The 21,827-nt window shown below is 38.7% G+C and overlaps 1 protein-coding gene across 4 annotated transcripts in view; it reads left to right on the top strand.

Moving 5' to 3' along the window:
• Positions 1-21,827, top strand: part of RALGAPA2 (Ral GTPase activating protein catalytic subunit alpha 2) — a 318,832-nt gene that overhangs the window by 85,316 nt on the left and 211,689 nt on the right. For all 4 annotated transcript variants that reach the window (XM_063113596.1, XM_063113597.1, XM_063113595.1 and 1 more), the window contains exons 11-16: positions 3,289-3,456; positions 4,475-4,612; positions 7,468-7,616; positions 11,866-11,977; positions 17,630-17,867; positions 20,969-21,133. In XM_063113596.1, the coding sequence (XP_062969666.1) occupies positions 3,289-3,456; positions 4,475-4,612; positions 7,468-7,616; positions 11,866-11,977; positions 17,630-17,867; positions 20,969-21,133 (970 nt within the window). The remainder of the gene's footprint in view (positions 1-3,288; positions 3,457-4,474; positions 4,613-7,467; positions 7,617-11,865; positions 11,978-17,629; positions 17,868-20,968; positions 21,134-21,827) is intronic.

Here is a 21,827-nt window from a genome sequence, read left to right as displayed (position 1 = left end):
GGGATAATTTTCCCTCTGCCTAAAGGATAACTTTTAGTATTTTCCTTGATTCAGGTCTCTTGGTAACAAATTTTCTTATTTTCTTATCTGAAAATATATTTTGCTTTCATTTTTGAAATATAGTCATGTGTTGCTTAATGATGGGGATATGTTCTAAGAAATGCATTGTGAGCTGATTTTGTTGTTGTTTAAACATCACAGAGTGTATTTACACAAACCTAGATGCTATAGCCTATTACACACCTAGGCTATATGGTATAGCCTATTCCTCCCAGGCTGTAAACCTGTACAGCATATTACTGTACTGAATACTGCAGGTAATTGTAACACAGTGGAAAGTATTTGTGTACCTAAACATACCTATATATAGAAAAGGTACAGTAAAAATGCAGTATAAATGATTTAAAAAAAAAAAAAAAGGTACACCTATATAGAGCACTTACCATGAATGGAGCATGCAGGACTGGAAGTTGCTCTGGGTGAGTCAGTGAGTGAGTGGTGAGTGAATGTGAAGGCCAAGAACATTGCTGTACGCTAGTGTAGACTTGATAAACACTCTACACTTAGGCTACACTAAATTTATTAAAAAATTAAGTAATTGCACTATGACATTACAACAGCTGTGATGTCTGTGACACCAGTGGACAATAAGAATTTTTCAGCTTCATTATAATCTTGTAGGAACACTGTCGTATATGTGGTTCATCACTGACTGAAACATCATTATTTAGTATGTGACCGTATATTCTTTCTGGGTGTTGAATTCTATACTGGCAGCTGTCTGCACTCTGAATATTTTGTTCCATTGTTTCTTGGCTTCCATTGTTTGTTTGAGAAGTCATGGTAACTCATGTGGTTGCTCTCTTGGAGGAAATACGTCTTTTTTCCTATGGCTGCTTTAAAGATTTTCTGGTTGCCTTTGCTTTTCAGTGGTGTTACTGTAATATACTTTGTATTTCTCGTGCTTGTTTTTCTTTGTGATTCTTGAATCTGTGTATCAGTGTATTTCATCAGTTTTGGCAAAATTCTAAGCCACTCTTTCTTCCAATAGTGTTTCTGGTGCCTCCTCCCCCCCATTTTTTTTCTTTCCTTCTGCATCTCCAAGTATGCATAGGTTCTCTCTCTCACCTTCTTTTCTGATTTATCCATCCTTTTGTCCCTCCATGTGTTATTCTGGATATTTTCTTCTCATTTTTCTTCCAGTTTTCTCTTCAGCTATGCTCATTTTGTCTATGCTTCAACCTGTCTATGAGGGTACTTCAAAAAGTTTATGGAAAGATTTGTATTATCTTTTGATTCTATTTTTTCATGAAAAAAAATTTTTTTGGCAGCTGGCCAGTACTGGGATATGAACCCTTGACCTTGGTGTTACAAAGCAGTACTCTAACCAACTGAGCTAATCGGCCAGTTCAATGAACTTTTTAAAGTACTTTTGTACACTGAGTTTTTAATTTGAGTTGCTTTATTTTTAAATTCCATTTATTTCAGGTTCTGATATCCTCATTATCTGGATATGCTATGTGTTTAAACTATTGCCTATTTTTTACTATGGTTTTGTTCATGTTAACTTGTTTTCTCATATTCCTGATTTTTTTATTAGTGTGCTGTATGTCATATTAATCAGGCTGTTTGTAGAAATGTTTGGTTTTACTATGATTGTATTTTCCTCTAGAGAGTAGTTTTATTTGCTTTCTGGGAGGAGGATAATGTGTTATACCTTGATGTTGGATTTGGGTTATACAATTGTCTGCATTTGTCAAAACGCATCCAATGGTCCCCTTAAAATTTGTGCACTTTCATTGTTTGATACTAATAAACAAATTTTGGAGTCTAGTCAGTGAAATGCTTTCTGAAGTGTTTAGTGGTGAGATGTACTTATATCTGCAGCTTACTTTGAAATGCCTTAAAAGACAAAATGGATTGAAAGAAGGATAGAGGGGAGGATTGTTGGATAAATGTTTGATAAAGCAAATATAGCAAATGCTAATGGTAGAATCAAGATGGGTATATGGATATTCACTGTAAAAGTCTTCTAACCTTTTTAATGTATGAAGATTTTTGTAATAAAATTTAGGAAAAAATAGAGTGGGATACCATTGTACTTTGTCATTGTTCTTTGTTTTTATTTTGTCTTTGCTAATCTTTCTTGAGTTACAAGTCAGAATATTTGATACATTGATACATTGTAGTCTTGTTATAATACAGACTTCTCTGTTCTGGAATTTAATGTGATATGATCACCATTCGTGGAAATTTATGTATTGCATGAACCCTTGTTAAAATGAAATCTGCATGTAACTGGATGCTGTGGTGTGAACTTAAGGGTGTTATTAAAACAAGTCTTGGAAATTTGAGATCAAGACCTGGATTTGTAGCTAACTAACTTTGTAACTTTGGGAAAATATCTCCAGTACTCTGTCCCTCAGTGTCCTTGTCTGTGCCTTAAAGCAGTCATCTGACTATGATGTACCTATCCTTCCTGCTTGCCTCACATATAGAAATAGTCCTTAAAACTGATAAGCAAATGGCAAATGCCTTTCCCTTTAAATTCTTGCTATGTTTTTGGAATCTTATCACTTTAAATCAAAATTCTTGTGTGCAGATGTGTAAGGGAATTCCTTAATGTTAGAAAATTCTTATATATCTGCACAGTGCTACAACTGGCCTGTGGCTCTCGTTGATATTGGTAGCTGTGCTCAGTGGTGTCCTGATGAATGCTGAACAGCTGGCTCTCAAAAAAAAAGAAAAAGGAAGGAAGAAAGAGAAAGGCAAGGAAAAGACAAAGGCAAAAAAGGCAAAACCCTGACTGGTAGCACTTGCCCTCTTCTGTGGTGTAATTACTCCCAACATGGCCAATTCAAGCCACCAACATAATGTCACTGAATGTGGAGCTGAGAAGAATTGGGCATAATTGGTTACCACTGGCTGCACCAGTATGTCTGCTATTTTATAACCTATTCTTGATTTGTTGGGAAAAGTTGTACAATTGTGATTATTTTATATGGCCAATTAAAATATCTATTTGGTTATTTTTGTGGAATATTATTATTCAGAATATAGCAGTTATTTTTAAACTGCATTCTGTTTTCTGACCCAATTACGAGAATGTCATTTTTTCTTCAGATAAGTTTGCTGTGCACAAAGGTATGTGGCTCTGTGTAGTATATTCACAAGCTGTTTCAAAGGAAAGTCTGAAATTGATGATGGTCATCAGAAATGTCTACCATGCAACTCTATAGTGATCTAAGTTTGTGTGGAGTTAAAGGGAGTTTTCTCTTTCCCTTTTAGGCATTTTTGTTGCCTTCCTGTGAGATAGCTGTAACAAGAAAAGTCCTTCAAGTGTACAAAAAGTGGATCCTCCAGGACAAACCTGTGTTTATGGAGGAACCAGATAAAAAAGATGCTGCCCAAGAAGGTGCTGAAAAATTAGGAATTTCAGAGACTGATAGCAAGGAGGTAATTTTATCACTTGTCTTTTGAGTTGGGAGTATACATATTTTAGCAAAGTATACCCACTCAGTCAAGTGTCCCACTCAATAGTACAACAGGCAGGAAGATCCCTGACTCTCTTGAGTTGTTGAGTTTTGTGGTGACCTGTCTCAGGGAGGGAGCTTCTGTGCCCTATTTTATATTGGCAGTCACCTGCTCAGGCTAGGGCCACGTAGGCTAGGGCCATGCAGCTTCATTACTCACTGTCGCAGGAGAGTTGTTTAAAAAACCATCACATTTTACACGTGTCTGTGTGAGACTAAAAAAGTCATTGTCTCCTCCTTGACTTGTTTAAGTAAATAGCACATGGAGAAACTAAATTTAGAATGTTTTGGCAGACATTTTTGTGCAGTGGCCTGTACCAGAAGCAGTTGGAATGTTACACATTTGAAAGGACTAACCAAGTAGCAAATGTTAGGTCCACTGTGAGCCTCACAGCTGCGCTGAGTACTATCCTCCTGGAGGGGGCGCTGTTCATGTAAGATAAAGCCAGATACTGGATAAAAAATGAAATGACAGAATGGAACATTGTTCCTGAAACACAAAAGAAACAAGTCATATTTATATTTCTGGCATGCTATTTTGAAATTAATTTAAAATGTTTAAGATTCTCAACCAGAGGCATATCACTTTTAAACATTTGTACTATTTATCAATTCCATAATTTTCATTTTTCTATATTGGTAAAATCATTTTAATAATGATCATGAGGTCAGTATGAATTGGTAAACAGATGGAGTTCGTCACATGTTCTAAAGGGCTGTATTCCTAGCTCCCTCAGTCACTGGACAAACATGACTCATTCTTTCAGCCCATACTAAGTGCTCAGCACTATTTTAGGTGCTGAAGGTAGAGTGGTGAAGAAATAAGAGAAAATGTTTGCCCTCCTAGCACCTATTTTCTTGTGAATTCTGGTAAGTGTAAGGAATTAAACATGGAGCGTCTAATTCTTTTCATTCTATTAATGGATTGTTATTTTCTGAAGGCCTCGTCTGGAAGTTCTGGTCATAAGCGATCTTCCAGTTGGGGACGCACGTATTCCTTCACAAGTGCAGTGAGCAGAGGGTGTGTGACAGAGGAGGACAATACGTACGTGAAAGCTGGGGCCCAGGCTCTGCTGCAGGTAGGTGGCTGGCCAGGACATGAACACCCCTCAGCTGGAGTCATTTTGGACATTTTGTTTGTTGGGGATAATGTCATATAAAGCATGATGATATTTTTAGCCATCGCTCAGTCATTCTCATTCTAAGTTTTCTTCCTAATTTGCCACTACAACTGTAAAGATTTTTTCCTGGTTACAAAAAGACATAAGAACTTGTTGCAGTTTTTTGAGAGGGATTATTATACAATGAAAGTGAAATGACTGACTTAAATCTTAAGAGTATCTTCCGAACACATATGGACAAGCTTGGTGATTATATATAATCTTCTAAGTTATATTTCTCTAAAAATTGCCCATGTTTATGAAGAATGATGACTAATTTAGTAGTTTATAGATATTTGTTTAGATGGGTTTAGGAAATAGAACTGATTCCATTTGGGAAAATCAGAAAGAGTAATTTTGTCTCATCACATAACCTCCCCAGATTTCAGGATTTATCTCAAACATGGGGATTGAGAGATTACCTCTCAGTTCTCATCCAGCCTGGAGGTTGTTAGGAGTGTAAGTGAAAATACAGAGTGCCATCTCATTTCCCTGCTCCCTTTCCCCCACCCTCCAAGTTTATAGCTGTGTCTATTTAGGCCTTTCATGTTGTGGCCAGGCTTGGAGTCTGGGAAAGCATGGGAATGGCATGCATGTTACCCAGTTTTCAGTGAAGCTGTGTTTCTGTCATCAGGCTCTTGATAGGATTCATTATCATGGTATCTTGTTTGTTTTAAATCAAATTAGCAGTTTAACATACCATACTTATGAATTTTCTCATTTTTCATTGAAAATCAGCAAATAATTTGAAATTAACTTTAAAAAACCATGATGATTTTACCTGTACAGCTTCAAAGAACTTTGGTGCAGCTCATAAATAAGACCTGTGTTGTCATCAGAGAAATACTTGGAGGAGTCCCTGCCCTTAGTCCCTCAAAAGCTCCCTCCTTCTGAGTAGGTTGCCATCTCAGCCATCAGCCAGTGGCAGTTGCGGGGGCCAGTGATCTCCCCTGGTTCAGAAGAGTGGTTTTTTTTGTTTTCTTAAAGATAAGTTATATCTACTTAGATGAACCAAGAAAAAAAATAATTCTACTTCATTATAATGAAGCTCTACCATTTAAAAAAGTATTTAGTTTGGATTTAAATAGTTGTTTTAGTTTTCTTTATAACGGATACCTTGCTCCTTTACTTGGTTCATTAGGAAAAAATGGCCAAATGAGGTTTGATAAGATAGTACTCTTCTGTAGCTGCTTTTGACAAGTATAATATGAACATATTAATTTTGTTTATTTTTACCTTAACCAATTCCAACACAGTAATGAGAAATATTCATGAAGTTGTCATTTCGATGTTTTGTAAAAAGTAAAGGTATAATATATGAAGACTCCTTACTTTTACTGGGGAATGTGCAAAAATTTTTAATTCAATTGAATTCAAGAAGCTGAATATATTGAATTAAAAGGATCTTTATTGCAATATATCATCTGTGTTGTACTTCTTTAAAAAACATAGTCACTAAAACTGCTATAGTTTGTTAGTCAAAAAGTTCCTTGTTTTCCTTTTTTCTTTAATAGAGGCTAGTAAATTCTTCATGGTTGATCTTATCACCTGTTATCAACTATTACAGTGCTTATTTAGTGATTCTTCCTAGAAAATCAGGACATGATACCTTTTTAATCTTGCATAAAATAACTTTAGAGTCTGTCAACATTTTAATTCTCCCACTTGTCTTTTGAGTATGTTCATTTAAATTTGGCCAGTTTGTGTATTTAAAACATCACAATAATGAGTTTCATCCACAAATAAGCCAGAGAAGCTCTCTTTTCTCCCAAATCCTTTGAGTTTGGACTGTTGAACACAAAGGAGACCTAAGAAGGAATGTACCTGTAGATAGATGGAGCTGACCTGTCCTCATCGTCACATTGACAACTCAATTTCTGAAGTTGATGGGTCACTAGTGTCATCTACATAAATGGTAACACTGTTATTTTACTGTAGTGACCCTAAAGTGGTAACTTAACTACGTGATAGCCTGGATCAGTGCTTCTGGCATTTTTCTACTGAGATACCCCTGATGGTAGAGGACAGTGAACTTGTATCCTAAAGGTCTGAGGCAGAGCATAGTCGGCTGATGGTGATCTAAATTGGTTTTTTTTTTTTTATTTCAGTTTTTATCTAAAAATTCACTTAGATTTTGTGTTCTACTACATAATATAGTTCTCAAATTAAAAAAATATGCTCCTGGAAGATGTGCATTGTAAAGTCACGTGACTTTGTGTATCTCCAGGCACGCAGTGCTCCTCGAGGTTCTTGCCCTTGTTGGGTGGTGCTGGCTGTGCTTCTGTCAACAGGAGTTCATGGTCGGGGGCGGGGGGCAATAAGGATCACATGGTTCTGTCTAGACACTGTCTGGCTATAGGTCCTCTTCTCCCCTCTCCCGCAAAGTTTCTCACCCAGACACAATGACCTTATCTTGTTTTCCCCTTTTCCTTTTAACGTTGAGGGGATGTCGAAAAGAAGCCTTCAACAGCTTTTCCAACTTAAAATTTCTAAAGTTGTAATATTAATATGTAATAGTAATTTTTTTTTCTTTTTTTAGGAAAAGGACTTTCAGTCTCAGTGTCTCAGTATTAAAGTGATTCTAAGGGGTGAACTAAAAAGGTCTTGAGTATGTGTTGGTACCCTTGCCTTACTGAAACAGAATCTGTCTGGAAATAACCTCAAGGTGTTTCATTGGTAGAGTGAAATTAATGTCAGTATCTTTAAGCAAAACTTGTTTGAATGTAATGTATATGTTTAACTGTATTTTCTAATGTAAAATCGTTGATTTGAAGGTATTTTTGACGAACGCTGCAAATGTCTTTTTACTGGAACCATGTGCTGAAGTTCCCATGCTCTTGAAAGAACAAGTTGACGCTTGTAAAGCTGTTTTGATTATTTTTAGGCGCATGATAATGGAGCTTACAATGAATAAAAAGACGTGGTAAGTTTATATCAAATTAATTAATGGTATAAAGCAGATGTTTCTGTTTTTCAACATAATTAAAATGTTAAAGCTCCTATTTATTTAATGGCTTTACAAAGTTAACAATAAGATGCTAATCAGTCTTTTGTAACAGTTTCTGTGAATTATGAAGAAGGTAAGTACATGGTACTTTAATGGTTCATTTATTTTCATTATTGTTTTTAAAAATGTTCTTGAACTAAGCATAAGTAGTCATGTTACTTAATAGTAAATTTTTCCATTTTAAACTGTCATCAAACATAGTTTTGTGGAACAGCAGTAACTGGTGTTTTGTATCATTCTTCATAAGACTGGGAGAGTTTTTTAATTGCTCTGAAATGCTGTAATCTTATTTTTATTGCTTCCAACTTGACGTTTTAATTTATTTTGGTAAAACAATTATTTTAAATAATAAATTATCAAATTGAATAAATAAATTGTCCAGTCAAAAATATAGTGGTGTCATTAAAAGTAACAAAGTTTTTTCCTTTTCATCTTCATTGTTGTTTGGTGTTTTTGTGTTTATAGTGTCCCTAGAGGTAAACAACGCGTTAGGTTTTTTTCCCATGCCTTTTCATAGTGAGTGTCATCTCGTCACTCCATCTCATGAGGTATTTTCAGTGGTTCTCAGCAACAGACCAGAAAGCCTCAGTCACTTTCCACTCCTACCTCTTCTCTTCATGTAGTGAAAAGGCAGCCTCTCAGTTCCACCTTTAAAATGCCTCTCAGGCCGGTCCTTTGCATGTTCCTCCTGCTTGGTCATCACCCTCATGCAAACAAGTTGGCCTACTGCCTACCCTGCTGTGATCAGCATCGCCAAAGTGATCTTTTGCCTCCAACTCTCAGTCCTCTGAGGCCACTGCAGACCAGTGCTGGTGGCACCTTCCCTACTGGAAATCAATGGGGTGTTCCTGTTACTAGGCCCGTATTCTGGATGTCCTCGAGTCAGCATGAAGTATGCTTTGGAAGGAGTCTGTCTGCTTTTGGTGGAAACTGTAGAAAAGAGGCAGGTGTGAGCTGGTAGAGGCTCTGGACCACCAAGTCCAGCCCTTTTCTTTCAAAGATTAGGGAAGGGGGAAGGGTGGTCCCAGAGGAATCTCATACAGAAAGTTCACAAATATGAAACCACAGGTATCAAAATGATGATTTTAAAATGTAAATTCCAATGTTATCTTTCCCAGACTTTTAAACACTTAGCACTGTTTGCCAAGTTGAGCAGTTGTTAAAGCTGGAAATATTACAGTGATACGTAATATGATTTAAACAAAGTTAAATGCCACATCAGTAATATTGAAAGTAATTAGAAATGCTGGCATGCTATCAACTGAAATATCTATTCCTTGATACCATAGTTGCATCAACAGTATATTTTATCCTTTTTTTCCCCAAAACTCTGAATTTTGTATACCATTGTATTAGTAGTATTTTGATATTTTCGATGATCTTTTTGTTTTGGTGAAAATTCTAGGAAATAAAATTAAGCAATTCTGTTCTTTAATAATTCAGAGATTTCCGGTAAAATTATAAAAATAGATGAAAATACTCACCAACAAATAGTTAGTAGAGCTGAGCTTCTACTATAAGAGTATGGTGGTGAACTAGGTAAACAGTGTTCCTGCCCTCATGAGGTTACAATCTTATAGGACCGAGAGACATTACAAACACATAGAACAATTTCGGGTAGTATTAAGTGCTCAGAACAAGAAGCTAGGGAAGGGACAGAGAGGCCCGAGTTGGGTGTGTGTTGCTCAGTGTGGAGAGTTATTGTCATCAGGTGTCAGGGAAGGCCTTTTCTGAGCAGAGCCCTGAGTGAAGGGAGGAGTCATGGGGAGGTCTAAGGGAAGAGTGTTTTTAGTAGAAGACACAGCCAGTGCAGAAACCCTGAGGGAGGAAGAAGGAAAGAAAGCAGTGTGTTCAAGGAAGGATGAGATGATGGCCAATATGGTGGAGTGGACAGAGTGAGAGGCAGAGTGGGAGGGAAGAGGCAGGGGCAGGCTGGGGGCAGGTTGCACAGGGTCCTGTAGGCCGAAGGAAGGACATGGGCTGCTTCCCTTTGTGAGTGCAAGTGTGACATAGTCCAATTTACCTTTCCAAAAGCTCTCTCTGGCTGCCATGTGGAGAATGCACTGCGCAGTGGAGCACAAAGTCTGTAGCCATAGATGATGGTGGCTTAGAACAGGGCTGTATCCAGGGAAGTGCTAAGAAGTGGTCTTGAAATGGAATAGCTGATGCGTGAATGAGTGACAGTACTGCTGTGTGAGAGATGAAGGTGAAGTAAGTCATGCAGAATGCAGGAAGGCTGTTGCTGTTCTGTGGGACGTGAGGGCGGCACACATGCCTACTTCATGTCCTCCGACAAAAGTTTCTTACCCTCTTCAGCAGCTCTCCTTTGAGGAAGAGCAAGCACGTCTGTGTTTCACGAGATAGAAAGGAAGAAGCTATAGTCAAAACTGGCAGCTTGTCAGTTATTGTGTCTTTCTTCTGTTACGAAAGATTTTTCAAACGGTAGACAGTTTTTTTACCTTCATTTTCTTCCAGAAGATTCTACATGGGAATTTCATGGCTTTCCAAGCTTTCATAGGTTCAAAAATAGAATTAACTCTCTGTCTTGGTCAGGCATTGCTTCGGTCAGGTTTGTACTTTTTGATAGCAGTTCTCATGACTAAGGTTTTATTTGAAACTTACAGAGTCTCGTCTTCTCATCAGGTTCTCATGATGTAACCACCTGTGTACGAGGGATTGTTTTTGTCCTAAGCATCACGTGATGTGAGCAGGCAGTGGTGATACTGGGTGCCACTCTCCCTGCCTCCCATGATAGGGGCCTGGGTGCCCAGAGCTTGGTGAGCGACAGGCTTTCTCCAGTGCCGTACCCTTTGTTCTCCCCATTTTCCTTTTCAAAGTCGCCATCCTGCTCCGTGCACATAGGCCCAGATCTTACGCAACTTGATAGCTCTTCCTTTTCAGGGCTTCCAGGTTCCATAGGCAGTGTTTAGGAACAAGCAAACAAGAGGAGTAGAATGCAGTGAGAATGTATGCCAGCAGATGACTCTGAGGACCCAAATCAAATGGGCAGGAAGTCCCCAGAGGTCACCACACCATGAGAAGTTTAATGAGATTCAGTATCATGTATTGGGAAGAGAAAACACTGTCCCAATATTAAGAGCTGTGAGAAAAGTATAAAGGAACTATGATTTAGAGATCCCATTATCTGACCTAGACAAGTTACTTTGTCCCATTCTCAGTTTTATTACCAAAGAACAGTAAGGCCAAGGAGAATGTAGTAAGATGAATGAATTGTTAGTGTATAAAATCTCAGAAGAACCTGAGTGATTTCCCTCAAGAACAAAAGGACCTCCCTGTATACAAAAGAGAATGTGTTCTCTGTTCCCACGGAATCCAGGGAAAGAAAAAGTGAGCAGACACTCTGACATGAAAAATATAACTTAGCTGTAAGAAAGAAAAATGCTCTTTGGCTGTTCTCTAAGAACTTGTTATCAGATTTAGCAGTGTTATGTTGTTTCTAAGGTGTTTCATACTCTTCAGAGATCTTTTACATAGAATCCCTTTCTGCGAGATACTATAGAAATACTGGTACACTGTGACTGAGATTTTGTGATGGCAGTTGTCTCAGTTGTTCCCTGTAGTGCAGTGAGGATCTCCCAAGCACAAGCAGCATGCCTGTAAGTGTCCAGTAATGACCTTTTTACACCCATCCTGCCTGCAAGCATACTGTGAAGTTCAGCCATACTATGATGCTGATTGCATATGTCCCCATAGTAAAGACTAGAAAGTCAATTTTATTTTCTATCACCAAGATAGGAAGACCTTACAGATTAAGTAAAATAATGGATGAGAAAATTAAAGAGTGCTGCAAAAGTTCAAATAGGCACAGCTATTCACCGAACACCACTAGGGTAATGGCATATTTGGAGAAAACAGTTCTGTCTCCCTCTTTACAAGGGGAGATCAGGCTGAAGTGATAACTGTTGTATCCTGCCTATTGATGTGAACATGGGAAGCACATTTTTAGAGCTATTGTAGCATAAGATAGCTTATTTTGACAAAATATGGTATTCATTATGTAGTTGGCATTCAGACTTTTAAAACTGTCTAGTAACACATGACTATCAATGTTGCTGAATTCTTAAGAGACAATATCTTGTATCTATAGATTAAAGTACTTTGGAAATGTGATTATTAATATGAGATTTTATTTTGGGTTGCCCAGGGAACAGATGTTGCAAATACTACTTAGGATAACAGAAGCTGTCATGCAGAAGCCAAAGGATAAACAAATAAAGGACTTGTTTGCACAGAACATGGCAGGGTTACTATTTAGGGTAAGTCTTTTTTATTAAAACACTGCAAATGTAAGAAATTAATCAGATTTTATAGCAAATTAGTTTTAATCATTGAGAATTTTAAGAGTAACATTAAACTTTAAAATTATAGAAGTTTAATTAGAAATTTTTCTTCTTAGCTTTTTGTTAAAGATTGTATTCTATTCTTTACAATCAGTGCTGAGCTTTTAGGTTTTCCTACCTCTCTGACACCTTCCTACTTCCTCTTTTGATTTACTTGAGGGTGGTAGAAAATAGGAAGATGACAAGAGCTGATGGCCTTGGTGGAAGGCCAGGTAGGTTTGGAGAGGTAAATGTTGAATGGAACTGTGGAAAAAGATTAAAAACATGAGAGCCATCGATGTTTTGGACAATTGTATTCAAAGCCACAAGACTGGATGGGTTCACCTAGAAAGGGGAGACTCATCTCCATGGTCGATGAAAGAGAGGGAGCCAGCAAGAGAAGGTTAGAAAGGGTGACCAGTGAGTGACAAGGAAAACCAGAGGAGTGTGTGTCCTGGATGCCTGGGGAGGAGTGTTTGGTAAGAGGAGAGTGGCCAGTTGACCACTGGCTTTGACACATTCTGGATGGTTGAGAATGTTCTAGGGGAATGAGGTCTCTTGGAGTAAATGGAGAAAAGAAGAGCCAGGCAGTGGAGGTAGGAAGCATAGCTGAGACTTTGCAGAGGTCTTGATGTGGAAGGGAGGAGGAAAAGCAGAGCTAGCTGGAGTGGGAGGCATGCGTGGAGGGTGAGGTGGAGAGCAGGTGGTACGAAAAGATGTTTGCTGTCCAGTGGGAGGTCCAATGAGAGAGGACAGGGTGGTCTGGGGGAGAGAGAGGATAACTGCAGGAGTGAAGTTCTGAATACAGTGGAGGGCTGGGCCGGCCTTTGGGGCAAGTAGAGAGCCTAGGAGATCCTGTGCTTCTAGCATCTCACCTGGTGAGTAGGGTCAAGAACATGAGCAGGCCGATGTTTGATGAACTGCCTGGGGAAGTGGAGGTGTCAAAGGGTCCCAAGGGCGGCAGCCGATGCAGCATAGCTGATGTACATGGGAGGTACATAGAATTTATGAAGCATTTCTCAAAGAGAACAGTGTGAAAGGGCTCTGGAAAAATGTGACATTCTACACAAGTAAAAGCATTGGTACAGTGGGTGGGTCTGACTTTGAGTAGTTCAGCAGGTGCCAGCATGGTGGATCTTGAGCTGGGAGTGACGGTTGCAGGGAGGAGAAACCACCTCTGTCCTCAGTTGACCTGAAGGTGGTTTTGGAGGATATATACTAACAGCATATCTAGAATACAGGGGGGATGTGTAGATGAGGGTGACAAAAAGAGAAATTATTTCTTTAAAGCTAAATATTTTCATGGCAACACAAGAAAACTTAATAGTCTGTATTAATTTTTAATAATTTAATATGATTGAGTGATCTTAGCTTGATGAAAAATGTATGAGAGGCAATACAAAATATTGAGATGTACTCACTTGCCTCCCAAATGCTACCACTTTTACTCTGCCTTACCTGGTTAGTGGATACATGAAGCAGCCCTACACGTTCTTTTTCATGTTTCCAACTTTGCTTCACGGTTGCCTGTAGAGTGATACTAATCACTGCTTTCTTGCCTGCGTGGACATACAGACACTCTCACAGTGGAGCATCTCACTTCTAGCACCCTCCCAAGCTCCCAGTTCTTGGACTGGGCTGCCAAGTGGATGTGAACCGAAGCCAGCCTCATGCCGGCAGGTGCTTGGGCCTCATTTCTCACAATTGCCTGGCCCTACTTCTATTGTGTATGTCAGAGTTGGAGAGAGAATTTGCTACAGAATTAAGCAAGAATCTATTCTGGAGTTGTGTTTTTTGGGGAAAAAAAGTCCTCCCCCCCATTAATGGAGACATCTTGTCAGATCTTAAAGTAGTTTTGAGTCCATGAATTATTAATGATTTTGATGTTATTGTTATTATTTTGGCAGTAGATAGATCAAGAAGGATGCTTAAATTAAGAACTAGTCATAAAATAGTGGAGAGAGGATGAGCTTTTTGGAGTTTGGCCGATTCTGGCTTCTGATCCCAGCTCCTCCACCTCCTGGCTGTGTGGCCTTGACCACCCCACTTAATTCACCTTTCTGCATCTTTTCCCTATTCTGTCACAATCAGGAAAGGACTTCTCCCTACCCTGTAGGGTTGTCATAGGAGTCAGAGTGGATTCATTCAGGATCTAAGATCATCTGTTGACCTCCCAAGTCTTTATGTGAGATCTAAGAGGGGAGGTAGATAGATTAGGGAGACTGTCAAGTGGGCATTGCCTTAATCCCACACTACAAGTAAAATTTGCTATCTCGTTACTATCATTTGGTCATATGGCCAGATACTTGAATTTTTAAGAAATTTGAAGAAGGAGACTATTAAAGGCAATGTTAATTTGACATTTATACTTTTATCTTTTTCTAATTTTATTTATTTCCTGGTCCAATAGACAATATGAATCTGTAAATTTTCTTCAAATGATGGATGAGTTTTACTTAGTTTTAAATATTTACCAAGTAATGGAAATTGCCCTAAGCAGTGTTTTAATCTGTTGTCAGTACTAAATACAATCTTATGCTTGGAGCTCTTTAGGTATATCAGGAAACTAAGGTTCTGCTATTTATAGTCTGAGCCATTACTTTAAACTTATATATTCCCCTTAAGTGTGGTAAGTAGAGGGAGGTAAGAAGTGGTTGGTTAGCAAATGTACATAAGAAAAGGAGTAATTTATGAGTTGGAGTGTTTTTTATGAAGGTTGTGTGCCAAGATGTTTCTGATAAAACATTGAATTTCAGCCCTGAAGAAACTGAGGTTTCTTTTATTTTTAATGAGAAATGTGACTTGAGAAAGTCCAAGTGACTTGCCCCAGGTCACGAACCAAGTTAGTGCAGAAGCATTAGTCTGAGGCTCTCTCTTTCCCTCTTCCTTTTGGAAAAGGGTAATTGATGAAAAGGGCACCCTGCCTTCACGTCCAAAGGTTCCACCCCTAACCCCTTAACTATGTTTTACACTTTTGCTCTGTGTGCAAGTGTTGTTGGTTGTAAATTATGATGATGATTCAACAGGTCTGCATTCACATTTGTGATATTTGCTAGGATGAATTTTATAAGCTGCAAGAAAACATTCTGTCCTTATTTTATAATTAGTCAATAAAGTGAAGCCATTACAAGATTCCCAGTATAGGCATCTTATTACACCAAGACATCTGGTTTTATCCCTGAAGCTAGCAGTGCATCCAAATGTGAGGCTGAGTTCTAGTAGCATCACCAGTCTCTACTCTCTGCTCTTATTCTGCTACTATGTTTGTTGATATAATATTTATTAACTTTTTTGTATTATATGTACTTTATGGTAATGGCCTCAAACTCATTTTGAAAATAGGAGTATAAAAATGAATAGACAGAAGCTGGTATTTTAATCATAACAAAAATACTTAATGAAATATTAATAATAATGAAATTATTTTTTTCTTTTGCATTGTTCTTCATTTCTAGAAAATTCATTTTAAATATCAGATTTAAGTATCCGGTTTTAAATATTAGTGTTTAAAATGTTGCTTTCGATATACAGTACTTAACTATTTTAGTTCTACCTTAACATTTTTACTCTTTTAAAAAGTATGGTAAACACGAATTGAAACACAAAGAACAGGTATACTGTAGAAGTGACACTTTAAATATGATTTTCAAAGTGATCAGAGTAGGCCTGCCTAATTATAGACCAATTTCTGTTTCTCAAAGTTTTCCTATGTTTATGTTAAAAAAAATTTTTGTCTGTTTTAAAATCTATATATGATTTTGGGGGGAAGAAAAGCAAATTCATCCCATCCCATGCACAGTACAACTCCTGACACCATTGAGAGCCTGTTTGCGTCTAAGTTGCGCAGAGGGAGTTGCAGGCTGGGACCCGAACAAGGGCATTTGTCTTTGACAACAGCTCAGGGGAGTTAAACAGACTTTGGATATAAAGATTTCCTTTATAAGGTTAGGAGAGCGTTTGGGGTTCATTTGAAATGAGCTTGGCTATGTAGAGGCACTTGTTTAGGAGAAAGATATTTTTATTTGAATTTTAAAGGATATGGAATGTTTGGGCAGAGGTAAGGAACGGGGTAATTTCAAGGTAAGGAAATATCTAGAGTGTAAGAGTAATCGTTTGGTAAGGTGGCCCACGTGACCAGTTGTAGTGCTGTGGCCCATAAGACTAGTGGAGGGACACAGAGAAATCAACAGACAATTAAGGAAAGGAGCAGTAAGTGCTCTGATGGGGGAGTACAGGGAGCTGCGGGAACTGCAGGTTACTTCCAGGAGGCTGGGAGACGGAGTGGGGGTTATTCAGGGTCACCTTCTTGGAGTAAGTGGTGTTTGAGTTGTGACCTGAAGAATGAGTGGGAGTTAAAGAGGCAAAAAGGACAGAAGCAAGGGAAGGAAGAGGATGGCAAAGGCCAGGAGCAGGAGAGAGCAGGTTGAGGAACTGGGAGAATCTCAGTGGAAGAAATTGAGTTATTTTTACTACTATGCAGTATTATAGGTACCTGTGAGATGTACCAGTAGAACTGTCTAGTAAGTGCATAGATAGGTCAGGAAACCTGCAAGGGATCTGGACTGGGCGTGGAAATTCAGAAGTCAGCATCATACAGGGAATAACTGGAGGCATGTGAATGGAGACCAAAACCAGGCAGGAGGTGGAGTGGTGCTGGAAGGGAGAAGGCCAGAGCTGCCAATTGACTGGGAGATAAGGAAGTAGGGATGGAATGAGTGTGGAATGTTCTTTCAAGAAGCTCAGCTTTGAAAGGGGAGGGAAAATGGCTATAGCTAGAGGGGGGAGTCTGGGAAGTTTTTTACTTTTTTAAGATGAGGAAGAATCGGAGCATTTTTAAATGCTGATAGGGAGAATCTGGGGAAGTAGGACAGATTGGAGACAAAGGAGAGTCAGGATTAATGGAAGCACAAAGACTCTGAGGAAGGTGGGGGGCAAGTGTAGAAGACCAGGAGTCCCTGGGACCACAGCCCACAGGTGGAGAACAAGCTGGGTGCATGTGGGTAAGAGTGTGGGTTTTGTGGGCAGAGGTTGGGGGGGATCGCATTTAATGGGCCCTGTTTCTTCTGAAGTCTGCAGAGAGTCCATCTGCTAAAAATCAGGGAGGAGTTGGTGGGTGGAGGTTTACATAAAGAGGAGGAGGTTTGAAGTAGCCACTGTGGAGAGTGGGGGAAAGAGCTGTCTCAGAAAACAATAGTTGTTGTACAGAGGGCTTTGTCTTCTTCCTAATTATAGCCAGGGCCAGCCATAGACACTAGAATAATATTGAATCAATAGCTTTGCTCATAATAACTAAAGTCACAGTCTTAAATCCTGAATACAGTTGGTCAAGTGAATGTTGAGAAATTAAAAGGAAAACAGAGGCAGCCAGTAAGCTCAGTTGGTTAGAACATGGTGCTGATAACACCAAGGTCCAGGGTTCAATCCCTGTACTGGCCAGCTGCCAAGAAAAAAAAAGAAGGAAGAAAAGAAAAACAACATCCAAAAATACTTTTTATTTTAAAATTTATTAATAGTAATTTAAAATACATTTTTTTTAATTGTACTTCTTCCAAATGAAAATGATGGATTCTCTTTCTTGGTTGGTTTTAGACGCTCATTGTGGCTTGGATCCGAGCCAACCTGTGTGTATACATTTCTCGAGAGCTCTGGGATGACTTTCTTGGTGTGCTCTCGTCCCTCACGGAATGGGAGGAACTCATAAACGAGTGGGCCAACATCATGGACTCCTTGACGGCAGTGCTCGCAAGGACCGTCTATGGAGTTGAGATGACAAACCTTCCTCTGGATAAATTAAGTGAACAAAAGGAAAAGAAGCAGCGAGGCAAAGGTATTTCCACTCTTACAGGGTAACACCAGATGTCTGGGACCATGCATTTATACGTCTAAGCAATTAATGCATGAAGTTTTGTAATGAACCGAAGTAGACAAACATTTAATGATGGGCTCAGATTGTGTCTCGTATCACTCTGTCCCCTTAATGAGGATGGTGAATCTCTGAAGAGGCTATGGAAGGTGAAGGAAGATGAGGGGAAGAAGTAGTAGTGAAAACATAACTAATAATAATGGCTGGTCTTTGTCCATGTTATCTTTCCTTGCCCTCATGGTAACCCTATGAAGTAGATACTGTTATCCCTGTAGCAAGGACAGAGAAATGGAAGTACAGAAACTTTATAGTGATTGACTCACTCAAGGTTATATACCTAAGAAATGGTAAAGCCGGAAATCAAAGCGAGTCTAGTCCAACTAAAAATGCCACACTATTAAATTGTTTCCTGGGGAGGCAGTAGAGTACATATGGAAAAGTTCTGAATGCTTCAGATGGGAGCCATTTTGGCTTTGTTGTGTTTCTAGGTAAAAATTGTTTTGAGACCTAGAGTCTCAAATGAAAATGTTTTTAAGGTAGACAGCATCAGTGGTGATTTCTGTTGGGAATGACAATTTGGCATCCCCATCTTTAGTACTGTTCTTAAGGACTGTGACGTGTCTTTGGATTGATTCATTTATACTCCAACTTATTCTCATTTGAGGCAACTTATAGAAACGCATATAATACAGTAGGTCAAATGCAAAGGAAAATAGGGGCAAAATGAGTGGGGGGTAGTGTAGGTGTGGTTAAAATGCATGACATAGAGACTCCTGTGCTTGCTGGGGAGGTGGGAAGGGGGTTACCTTGCATTTGACTTTGATCTTCTCAGGGTTACATGAAACAGAATCAGTATATAAGATAAAGACAATCCAGTTACTTAGATGAAACATAGCTTTTCTTGGTCCTAGACCTGGGGGCATTCCTCCTTCAAAGCCTCATAAAGGGTACACATTGCTTATTGTGGTAGACTACACCTTGTTAATAACCTTATTATAGGCTCTGTTGGTTAGCTTTTTTCGTGCAATAAATAGCACCCAAATTTAGCATCTTAAAGTTACAGCCACTTATTTGGATCATGATACTTCAAGTTGGCCATATGGGTTGGACACAGCTGGTCAGTTCTTCTGCTGGCCTTTGCTGGACTTCCTCCCATGTTTGCAGTCAGCTGGGCTATGAAACGGTCAGCTAGGCAGCTCTACTTCTAGGGTTTGGCTGGCTGTCAGCCAGGGCAGTGGGGTGTGATGGGGCTACATGTTTTATCACCAAGCAGGCTAGCTCAGCCTTCCTTACATAATGACTTAGGGTTGCAGGAACAGCAAGAGGGCAAGCTCAAATTTTCAAGTGCATTTCAAGCCTATGCTCATTCAATTTTGCTACCAAAGTAAGTTATGTGACAAAGCCCAGAGTCAGTGTGGGAGAGGACAACAGAGGGTGTGGATACAGAGAGGTGTGAACCAATTACAATGACTAGTTAACTATGTAGACATATAATTAATGTGACTGATTCTTATAATATCTTCATTGCAGTCTGAGAGTAGCTTGTTAAAGCACCAGTTAGTAAAAGCAAGTTAGTAAGAAGCCAAAACAAAGTAGTTTAATTACATCATATTCTAATAGAACAGTTTAATCCCAGTTTAGATTTAGACAGTTTAATGCAATGATTTTTCTAGCATTATTTTTAGCAGCAGATCATTTTTTCTCCCCTGTTGAAGCTATACAGAACTCTTTTATTAAAAAAAATACATTATACTGGAGATTTGGGATTGAAGTAGGGGCAGGTAGCCAAGAACCTGGACCCTTGGCCTCTGTTCCCATCCCCTTTAACAGCTGTGAGGGCTTCTATGTAAACCCAGGGCCTGAGAGTATCCAGATGCTTCCAACCAGGAACATGGCTACACAAACATACACACACACAGGGTAGAGGAAGAGAGGAGCAGAAATGGGAGATCAGGACCCACCTTCTCAAACTAAGTACATTCCCTGCCTCCCGAAATTCTTGTACTACATGCATGCGCACAAACACACCACACACCATACACACACACACACACACACACACACGCATACCCCACCCTGCAATATTCTCTTCCCTCCCACTGTATGAACAGAGATTCATATGAAGAGTTAGGCTTGTCTTAGGAAGGCAGATACTTCCAAACGCAATTCTCAGGATGGTACAGAACAAATTATTTAGTTAATGACCACAGCAGATATTTCTGGTTTATATTGCCTTATTCTAACAAAAGGATTTAAATATTCATTATAGAAACACTTGCCTTGTAAGCACTAGACTAGTGGAAACAAAAAACACAGTCAGAGGAACCTGGAGGTGAAAACAAGCCACAGGTGGCTGTCACTGGCCATATCATACCTGTGAAGAAATCTTTAAGTCTTTCTCCTCCTCTATTTCTTTTGAGTCCCTGACCTCTCACTGTAATAATTGACTAGAGCAGTATGAGAGAGAGAGAGAGAAAAAAGTTGAATCTCAAACTGCAATGTGTTGTTATTTTGGAACTTTGCTAAAATAGGATTTTGTATTATGTATAAATTTTTATTATTTTGCTTATTTGACTGAATCTACATTAGACTTTATAGGCAGGGATTTCTCTGGGGATTTGTGGAATGGTTGGCATCTGTAGGACACAGTACTATTCTAACATCAGGATCTCTGAGTTTTTGGTTTATAAGTAGTGATTTTTGGAGTGTCCTGGAAACAGTGGTACAACCTGATTTGACATGGTTCTTGTATTGAGAAAGGTTTATTAATATGTTCTTTTGTACACTTGGAGTGAGTACAATGAAGATATAATTTTCATGAGACAGTTGGAGATTCTTGAAAATACTTTGGCAACAGGAATTTTTAGACACCGTTACAAGGGTACTTCAAAAAGTTCATGAAAAGATTCATATTATCTTTTTATTTCTATTTTCCCACAGACTTGAAGTTTTTGAAGTCTGCTGATTATATATGATTGTATGTGTCCCATTTGAGCAATCCAGGCTATGAAATGAGTAATAATGAATTCAGCCTTTAGATGATTTTTGTTCTTATTCTTTATCAGGCTGTGTTCTAGAGTCTCAGAAAGGAACCACTGTGGGAAGATCCTTTTCTCTCAGCTGGCGGAGCCACCCAGATGTGACAGAGCCAATGCGATTTAGGAGTGCCACCACATCTGGAGCACCAGGAGTTGAGAAGGCAAGAAATATCGTTCGACAGAAAACAACCGGTAAACGTTCATTTAAATATTTCTCAAAAATCTAGTCATTATCTAAAATGGATTTATAGGAATAAAATATTTCAAAATTCTACTCATAATTTAAGTATTTGACCTTTTATTAAATGAAAAGTCTCTACATCTTTTTTACTTCCGGTTCTGGTTACTTTTCAAATCATAATTTTCAATATTTATTTCTAAATCCTACATTGTGAAAAAGAACTTAAGATATTAATATTGAGTAAGATATTTGTGTAAAATAAAGAAAATAGAGGTTTTGTTTGAGCCTTTAAACAGATAAATTCTTGATAAATACACGATTAGTTGCATTATTACCATTGTTAAACAACATTATTCTTAAGAGAGCGCGGCAACCTGTTCCAGCAGAGAAAAGCAGAGTGATGCAGGTAGTTTTCCGGACTGGGTGGAGACATTTTTAGTTTTTGCTCCTTTGGAAAATTGAGCTTTTCTTGCCTGTAGATGTTGTCCTTACAGCCTATTTGAATTAACAAGTAGTTGACCAAGAACCCCCACCCAATCAGACTACTTTGCTACACTTTACCCTAAAACAAAAAGAGAAATCTTTAAAAAGAAAGCTTGTATTCAGTATTAATAAGAACAAACAGGGACTTGGAGGTTGTAACTCAGGTTTAAAACAAGTTTATCTGAGTTTACTATAGTTTCTCTCATCAATAATACCGTGCAA

Source organism: Cynocephalus volans, chromosome 11 (assembly GCF_027409185.1).
Source record: "Cynocephalus volans isolate mCynVol1 chromosome 11, mCynVol1.pri, whole genome shotgun sequence".
In the NCBI taxonomy this organism is placed as follows: domain Eukaryota; kingdom Metazoa; phylum Chordata; class Mammalia; order Dermoptera; family Cynocephalidae; genus Cynocephalus; species Cynocephalus volans.
The sequence above is the reverse complement of the archived record's forward strand: the minus strand, read 5'-3'. Positions and strand labels throughout refer to the sequence as shown.